This window comes from Chinchilla lanigera, unplaced genomic scaffold, assembly GCF_000276665.1.
Source record: "Chinchilla lanigera isolate Chin_1 unplaced genomic scaffold, ChiLan1.0 scaffold00041, whole genome shotgun sequence".
Lineage (NCBI taxonomy): Eukaryota > Metazoa > Chordata > Mammalia > Rodentia > Chinchillidae > Chinchilla > Chinchilla lanigera.
In genome coordinates, this window is record NW_004955442.1 from 13,972,088 (window position 1) to 13,981,441 (window position 9,354).

The 9,354-nt window shown below is 46.3% G+C and overlaps 1 protein-coding gene across 1 annotated transcript in view; it reads right to left on the bottom strand.

Annotated features, from left to right (window-relative positions):
* Znf174 (zinc finger protein 174) overlaps positions 1 to 5,496 on the bottom strand; it is an 11,146-nt gene extending 5,650 nt beyond the window's left edge. Inside the window, exons 1-2 of the mRNA XM_005391356.2 lie at positions 3,964 to 5,496; positions 2,140 to 2,362 (exon numbers count right to left, since the gene is read on the bottom strand). Of these exons, the coding sequence (XP_005391413.1) occupies positions 2,140 to 2,362; positions 3,964 to 4,365 (625 nt within the window). The 5' untranslated portion in view covers positions 4,366 to 5,496. The remainder of the gene's footprint in view (positions 1 to 2,139; positions 2,363 to 3,963) is intronic.
* Positions 5,497 to 9,354: the final 3,858 nt, after the last annotated feature.

A 9,354-nucleotide genomic window follows, 5' to 3' on the forward strand; every position in this document is an offset into this window, starting at 1 on the left:
ACAACATGGATCAAACTTGACAAAATTATGCCAAAGGGAAAGAAGCCAATATAAAAGGTCACATCTTATGTAAATTCATTTATATGAAATGTCCTCAGAATAAGCAAATCCACAGAGACAAAAAAGACTAATAGTTGCCAGTGGGCTGTAAGGAGGGATAAGCTGGGAAGCCATTAGTAACAGTGAGTTTCCTCTTGAGGAGACAGGTTCTGGAGTTAGACAGTGGTAATGGTAGTACAATTTCGTGACTATATTAAAAACCACTGAACTGTGTACTTCAAAAAGGTAACTTACAATATGTGAATTCAATTTTTTGTTTTGAGACAAGGTCTTGCTATGTAGTTCATGCTGGCCTTGAACTCGCAGCAATCCGCCCGCTCCAGCCTCCTGGGTGCTGAGATTACAGGCATGCATCACCATGCCTGGCTCAGGCTCTTTTTTTCTATTGAGTTGTATGAGCTCCTTACAGGTGTATGCCACCATGCAGGCTGTGAATTACATCTTAACAGAAAAACTTCAATACCCACCCCTGGTTAGTGGTGCCTGTGTCAGACAGTGCACTTCAGAAGGCAGCGATGGTGGCCCTACAGGGTAAACAGCAGGGATTCTACCCTTCTGGGGATCTAAGGAAAGGAGATGAGAGACAGCATACACAGACCTGCTGCCTCTCCTGATGCAGGAGAAGGGAGTGAGTGATCTACTCTCTTCAGGACCACAAAGGTTTAAGGTTAAGGGGCAAGACCTCAGCCAGGGTCACAAGCTTTGCTACTGATGCTTCAGGTCTCCATTTCCTGAGTCTAAAAATAATTAAACCAAAGTGCAATGGACTGAATGTTTACATTCTCCCAAAATTCCTGTGTTGAAATCCTAACTCCCAAGGTGATGGACTTTGGTCAGGAGAGCTCTCTACCTTCAGTGGGATTTGTGCCCTGATTAAGGAGGCCCAGAGGAATCTGTGTCCCTTTCTGCCATGTTGAAGACACAGAAAAGTTGGCAGTCTGCAACCTGGAAGAGGACCCTCCGTGCCGATGCCTTGATCTCAGACTCCAGCCTCCAACGTTGTAAGAAATAGGTTTCGGTTGTTTCTTTTTTGGGTTGTTTCTAAGCTACCCATTCTCTAGTAGTACAACAGCTCAGTCAGTCTATGAACCAAAGTGTCACAATGAATGTAGCAAATGTTAAGGAAATAAGGCTCTAATCTTGTAACTGGCTCTCTTTTTTTTTGGGGGGGGGGTGTCTTTTTTTGAGACAGGGTCTCGCTCTGCAGTTCAGGCTGGCCTTGAGCTCACTTTGTAGCCCAGGCTGGTCTCAAACTCTCAATGATCCTCCTGCCTCAGCCTCCCAAGTGCTGGGATTATACGTGCACCACCACACCCTGCATAACTGGCTCTCTAGCCTGCTAATTGTACCCTGTATTTACATCACCAAGACTGGTCAAGTGTCACTGCCAGTCAGTCAGTCAATCTTAGCAGTCATAGGGCTGTGTAGAATGGGGCCAGAAATTACACTGGTGTTGTACCAGAGACAAGGAAACAGACACAAGAGTTTAAAGCACAACAATGTCATAGAGGAAGAGGAAGAGAACACAGAGTGTGACCTTTTCTCCACTAGGCAAAACATTCTGACAATTTTTTTTGTTGTTGTTTTTCGTTTTTATTCCGGTACCAGAAATTGAACTCATGACCTTGCGCTTGCCAGGCAGGCGCTTTGCCACTGAGCTAAATCCCCAGCCCCTAGGCAAAACATTCTTTCAGCCCTTCTAAACACGGGATAGCTTTAAGTAATGAAACTCAGTCAAAGCTTGCATGGAAGTTCACCAGTGCTTATATTTGGATCTGTCTTTATTGTAAGATGCTCTGAAAGGGACAGGAAAGTAGATACTAGAATAATCCTGCCATGCATCGGCTTGTCAAATATTCACGAACATAAAATAATATAAATATACTGATTTATAGTATCATTGCCATTTTAAGTAGTGAAATTTTTAAGGGAATAAACATCTCTTATTACATAAAACATTAAAAAGGCATGCGTGCATGTGTGCACACAAATATTCCGCTGGTCTGTCTTTGCAGAACCATGAGATACTTTGATGAAGATAGAGAGCTGGGGAGAGAAAGAGAGAAGGCAGGTATTTACCTGTCACAGCCAACTTGGGGGCTGGTTCCTGGAAGAGCTGGGATTTCTCCCAATGTTGAACGCTCAGCTGATCTTGAGATTCATCCTGGGAAGACTCCTCCAGAGAGCTCTCCCTGAGATCTTGCCTAGGAGTTTGTAGTTGAAAGTCTGGCAGTTCCTGTTCTCCAAGCTGAGATCCAGTTTTCTCCAACAGCACCTTCTGCCCCTGCATACAAACGGCCACCTAGGAACAAGCCGTATCCATTAAAATGCCATCTGTTGCTGGGTGTGGTGGTGCACGCCTGTAATCCCAGCACTTGGGAGGCTGAGGTAGGAGGATTGCTGTGAGTTCGAGGCCAGCCTGGGCTACAAAGTGAGCTCAAAGCCAGCCTGAACTGCATAGCGAGACCCTGTCTCAAAAAAAAAAAAAAGAGACAAAAATAAGAAAATAAATAAAAAATAAAATGCCATCTGTTAGGACTAAGTGAGCAGCATTTCTGCTCAGCGCCATGCGATGACCCTTTACTTCGGGAACTCCTGCTAATGGCCTAGAGGTCCACTTGATGTACACCACTTAAACCCTTGAAGAGTCCCACGGGAAGGCTCACAATGACAGGAATGAAGCTGTTTCACGTTAGCCGATACTTCTCAAGTGGCTCCCCCTTCAAGCGTGGGCTTTTCACAAAGCCTGGAGTCACAGTCATCCAAGGACAGGTGGCATAAATATCAGGATTGACTCTGGCCCATAGATTCCTACCCTATAACCCAACTCCCTCTCAACTTCACCTGGAAACAGGCCCTGTAGGAACAGGAAGCAATATGGTAAGGGACCATTAAAAACCATTCTAAACCAGGGGTGGTGGCACACGCCTGTAATCCCAGCACTTGGGAGGCTGAGGCAGGAGGATCACTGAAAGTTTCAGGCCAGCCTGGGTTACACAGTAAGTTCAAGATCAGCATGAACTACAAAACAAGTCGCTGTCTCAATAAAACAAAAACAGCTGGGCGTGTTGGTGCACACCTGGAATCCCAGCACTTGGGAGCCTGAGGCAGGAGGATTGTTGCAAGTTTGAGAACAGCCTGGGCTACAAAATGAGCTGAAGGTCAGCCTGAACTGCATAGTGAGACTTTGTCTCAAAAAGACAAAAAAAAAAAAAAAAAAAAAAAAAAAAAAAAAGAGAGAGAGAGAGAGAAATAAATAAAACAAAAACAAAAAATTCTAATCTAAAAATTGTTATGCTAAAGGCTCTCCTGGCAGGGAGCTCCATTAGTGGTAGGGGTCTGGAAGGATTGCCCTACCTGATTCCTGACAGGGTCCATTTTCCAAAGCATATCTTGTTTGCTTCTTGTGTAAGCCCTGGCTGGGGTCCAACTTAGGGGATGCGGTGGGAAGGAATAGCAATACCAGGCAACTGAGCTGCAACTTCTTGATTCAAAGACAATATGGCAGACACTTCACTGGAACATGAAGTTCCCCCAAAGGAAAATTAACACCCAACACACTGATCCTGCCTGGTAAGGATTCTGACTGCAAGAAAACTTCAAGAGGAATGGGTGGGGAAGAAGATCTGATAGCAGAGATTCAAGAACCTTAAAACTACTAGGGATGTGAGGTTCATGAAAGAACGGTAAAAGCCATCATCCTCTGCTTCCTCACTACATGCTCATAACTGGGTTTTCTGCAAACCTGTTACAACTAGAAAGGAGTTTCCAGAAGGAGGCTGGAAGCAATCTTTCAAAGCCATCCAGTCCTCCTGGACTTTAAGTAGCAAGGGATCCCAAGGCGAAACATTACCCAGATGGGAAGGAAAGAAATCCTGGGGGCCACGAGAGGGCCCTTCTTACCCACTGCTTTGGTTTCTTGGACGCTCTGTGAAAATCTTCCACTAGGGTCACAATCTCCTTGCTGCTCATTGGACAATGATGCCTGACCCGAGCCTGGATCTCCGGGGGCAGGATGATCAGGAACTGCTCCATCACCAGGAGCTCCAAAATCTGCTCCTTGGTGTGCAGCTCGGGCTGCAGCCACTGGCGGCAGAGCAGCCGCAGCTGGGAGAGCGCCTCTTGGGGTCCAGATACCTCTTGATAACAAAACTGTCTGAAGCTCTGGCGGGAGAGTTCAGGATCCGGGCAGTTTTTTGGTAGAGCGGGCTCCCGTTTCTCTTCTAGCTTTGTTATTATGTGTCTCTCTTGTTTGGAGGAAGCCTGATCGTGGGAGCTCAAAGTTATCTCCATTTTTGCTGCCATCTTGGGGTCTCTGGAAACAATTTCTCCCTTTTTGGAAACTGGTCAAGCCTTCGGGATCATGACCTTGGAGAATTTTCTGTGAATGCTAGAAAGGCGGCGAAACGAAGCTCGTCTGGGGATGTTAGGATGGATACAGAGACACGGCCTTCTCATTTGCGAGTCTTTACGCCCCTCCCCCAAACTCGGACAACAATCCGTGGGTGTAGGAGGAGTTTGTTTTTCGGTCAGATTAAAAAAAAAAAAAAAACTGTCTTGCAAAAGAGTAAAGACTTAATATTCTAACAGTGAACTGGGGAAAATATTTCATTTATTTCGGTAATTAGCACACGCGATTTCACAAGACAAGAGCAGTACGATCTAACGGGCTGGCAGAGGAATCCCCAGGAAAAGTTCAAGCCGTCTTACAGGTAGCTTGCACTAACTCTCCCGGATCCTGGCTGACATCGACCTCGGGCATCTCGGTGGAATACACAACCCAGCCAGCGCGGGCTGGGGGTCGCGAGTGCGCGGTGCAGCGGGGCCCGCAGGCCCAGCCGGCCCCCGGCCTGGCACAGCGGTGGCAATCGGGCGCTTGGTTCCGTGGCGCGGCAGGTTCCGAGCTCTAGCAGACGCCTGCGACACGGTCCCCAGCGGCTTAGTGCAGCAGGCCCACTTCCAGCCAACTCACCTCTCTGGGGACCCAGGACCCTAACCCAGGAGCTGGGCCGGGGGCGGGGCCGAAGCCGCTGGCCGCGGAGACGCCCACTGGCTCCAAGAAACCACCGCCGGTGGGCCCGCCTCCACCCCAAGGGATTGGAGTTTTAGGAACAGACTTCAGTGTTTATTGGCTAATCTATCCGTCAGTAATATCGCAGTGCACCCCGAGAGTCGTAGTCCGGAAGCTTGGCTCGTGAGCATGCGCAGCGGCAGCCCGGCATCCGAAGTCGCGCCGCTGATTTCCGGGGAGTAGCTAGTGCCGGGGACCGGAGGACTCCTCGCCGCTCTGAGCCTTCTCGGAGGTGTTTAGGCCAGGCCTGAAAAGGCTTGACCCCGCGGGATTTCCTGCTTCACCTCGTAGTCTGCAGTACCTAATGCTATGCACCAACTCAACTTGTTGAGTGAAAACATGAACCAGTGCGCTCCCCATCTTTATTTTGTATTTCCCTGAGAATGAAATAAATTCTTAAAACCTGTATGTTAATATTTAGCCATGAAGTGGGGCGTAGTGGCACACGTCTGTAATCGTAGCACTCAGGAGGCTGAGACAGGAGGATCTCTGTGAGTTTAAGGTCAGCCTGGGCTACATAGTTCAAAGCTAGTGGGACTGCATAGTAAGTTTCAAAACGCAAACCCAAAAATTTAGCTATATATGACATCTAAGGAATCAGAAAGAGCTGACAGCGCCTTCTGTATGAACCTAGGGTAGCCTCTATTATGCTGTTTTTCAGGCAGATAAGGTAGAGGATGTATAAACATGCAAGGCAAGGTTCTGGTCCTGGTCTTGCTGCCTAATAGCCGTGTTATGTAATGCTAGGCAGAACACTTTAATCACTGTTTCTTCTGTTTTGCTAAAAAATAATGGCCTGGCCGGTTGTGGTGGCACACGCCTGTAATCCCACCATTTGGGAGTCTGAGGCAGGAGGATCGTTGCGAGTTCGAGGCCAGCCTGGGCTACAAAGTGAGCTCAAGGCTAGCCTGAACTGCATAGTGAGACCCTGTCTCAAAAAGACCAATAAATAAATAAATAGATAGATAAATAAATAAATAAAGTAAAAATAATGGCCTCAGGCCGGGGATATAGTTCAGGGGCACAAGTGCGTGCCTGGCAAGCGCAAGGTCCCGAGTTCGATTCCTCATACTTAATAATAATAATAATGGCCTTTATTTCCCTTTCTCTAGCCCCTCTGTGGCACTAAAATGCAGAGAATTTTACCATCTTAACCATTTTAAGTTCAGTAGGGTTGAGTATATTCACATTGTGTGATTTGAATCCATTTTAATACCGTCTGTAGGAGTGTATCACCTCCTATATAAAATCTACAGGTGATACTGTCTTGCCCATTAGCATTGTAAGGGATTTAATTTGTTGTAATTGAAACCCAACTCAAGCTAGTTAAAAACTACTGCTTTTGGCCAGGGTTATAGCTCAGCGGCACAGCGCCTCCCTGGCAATGGAGAGGTCCTGAGTTCGATTGTACTCGAACTACTGCTTTGTGGAAACTGGCCTTGCATCTAGCAGGACTACCTGGTGTATTGGTCTCCTACAGTCAGCTCACCCCTGTGCATGGAGGAAAGAAACAGCCGTAATGATGGTTGCACGGGCTGCAGTCTTACATCACCTACTTAGCAATAGAACTGTCCCCACCCCCTCCATTAAGTAAACCTTCAGAGAAGAAATCTGATGGACCCCATCTCAGTCGTGTGCCTATTCGGGGTGGGGGGAGAGGGCAGTGTAATTAACAACCCTACCACAGCCAAGGAAGGAAGAGGGGCACTTTCCAAAGGAAGATGCTACGGCTGTCAGAGTGCGGGGAAAGGGTAGGAAGGGATGTGTATCCTCCACTGTGTGGGGGAGGGGCTGGGGATGAAGCGGTCAAGTGACCCGGTAATGAGAAACAGTGAAGTAAGGGCTCTCTCAGGTGATTTCCGAGTTGAGATGTGAGGAAGGAGAAGGAGCTGGCTGTACCAAGAGCTAGGAGGATGGCCCTTCAGACAGGAAGGTGCCTCAGGGAGGTATATAATCCTGCATTTAAAAAGATCACATTGGATTCCATAGAATGGATTGGAAGATCCAGTGATAAAGAAGGCACAAGGTAGCCAGTTACTGCAGACACCCCAGTGTTCTGGACCAGTGTGAGGTCCTCACATTCTTGATAGTGGAATTGACACTGGATCTGAGGGGAGGGGAAGTAGCCCAAAGCTGAGTTCACAGGTAAAGTGAAAACCAAAGTTCCCACTTCCAGTAAATGTACAGCATTTTCAGTGGATCTGGTGTGTCAGGCTTTCTGCTGGGTACTTTTGTGCATGTTTGTGTGGTTGGGTTTTTTGTTTTTTTGTTTTTTTTTTTTTTTGTCTTTTTTTGAGACAAGGTCTCGCTATGGTGCTCAGACTGGCCTTGAGCTCATTTTCTATCTCAGGCTGGTCTCAAACTTGCAATTATCCTCTTGCCTCAGCCTCCCAAGTGCTAGGATTACAGGCATGCGCCACCATGCCGGCTTGGGTGCTTTCGTGTAAATGATCTTACTTCATCATTTTGAAGACTAAATTCCATTAATTTTCAGCTGGGTGTAGTGGCATGCACCTGGAATCACAGCACCCAGGAAGCTGAGGCAGGAGGATCTTTGTGAGTTTGAGACCAGCCTTGGCTACATAGTGAGTTAAAGACAGCCTGAGCTGCATAGTGAGACCTTGTTTCAAAAAGACAAAAAAAAAAAAAAAAAATTTATTTATTTTTATTTTATTACAGTAGCAATACAGGGACTGCTGGAATTTTTCTCTTCTAATACCTTATGTCTCACATCCTAATTTCATGCCACTCTTAAGGGTTGTATAGTCCATCTTAGGTAGGAATTTGTGGTGGCAGATAATGGGGGTCTGTTTTAAAGTCCAAGATTCTGAGGATTTGAAAGTGCTCATGGAGGAGATGCTTCTCTTTGGAAGCAACCAAAGAATCACTGAGAATGGAAGCTATCGGGTCACCCAGAAGTATACTCTCTGCAGGGATCTTGGAGACCACAGGACTAGGCAGAAGGTGAGCCAAAGCCTCTGTCCTCACCTACGGCAGTAAGGAACAGTCCTGTCATCCATTGGAAACACAGGTGTGAACCTGCATCCACCCCAGGTTCTAGATTCAGTGCCTTTGAAAAATATGCAAAACATACGATCTCAAATTGTAGTTGAGGGTAACAGAATTTAAAATAGGGACAGAGAATCTGAGTGTGATGGCACACACCTGTAATCCCAGCACTCGGGAGGCTGAGGCAGGAGGAGATAGGGCCCTAACAAGACAAAGAAACCAAATGCAGTTCACTTAGGAATCTGCAGGAAGGCAATAGTGCCCAAGTTAAGGATCCTAAGGCCTGAAACAGCCAATCAGGCTGTAACAAGCTCAGGGGGGAAGGGTCTTTTCTGCCACCTAATAAAAGAGGCTGAAGACAAAGGCCCTTGGGTGTACAGCGCCGGGCCCGACTTTCTCACAGGGTAGCTTTCTGTTCTGTTTCTCTTCTTTCTTTCAAATAAAGTGTTTTTGTTTTCCCCTTTGAGCTTTGTATCTTTAATTCCTTACTGCTGTAAAGTTTCCATTCCTGGTTGACTGCAGTGCCCTGGACACACACCCCTGGACAAGACAGCCTGAGATGGATCTTTTTGCTCCCACACTGCGGTGACACCACCACTACCCCTACTTTCTTGAGGTGTCTTCTCTCTCTTTGAAAATCTATCATTTTGCAATAAATTCTACCTATACTGCATATCTTGTCTGAAACACAAAGAAATGAAGTGTGTTGGCAGTTCCTTGAAATGTTAGGACCTCACTGTGTTAGGACTGGAATCCCCTGTAATAACATGGTATAGGGTCTAAATCAACTCAACAAAGACCTCTCTGAGATGGTTTATTAAACTCTTTTAAATCTGTTACCCAGACAAACATATTCAAATTTCTGTTTTACTGTTCTTCTAAATTTTTATTTTATTTATTGGTGGAAATATAGCAAATGAAAAGGCAATATAGGAAATGAAAAACAAAACAATTGCCCAGGTCTTCGTACAGCTCAGTTGTTTTGTTTTTCATTTTATGAATTTCCAACTGAACAAGACACCAAACATACTTTTCTTCTGGAACCCTAGAAATGGCTTTTTTTTCTTTTTAATCTTTTTGAGACAGGGTCTCACTATGCAGTTCAGGCTGGTCTTTAACTCACTTTGTAGCTAAGGCTGGCCAAGAACTGACAAGGATCCTCCTGCCTCAGCCTCCCAAGTGCTGGGATTACCTTACAGTGTGCACCAGCATGC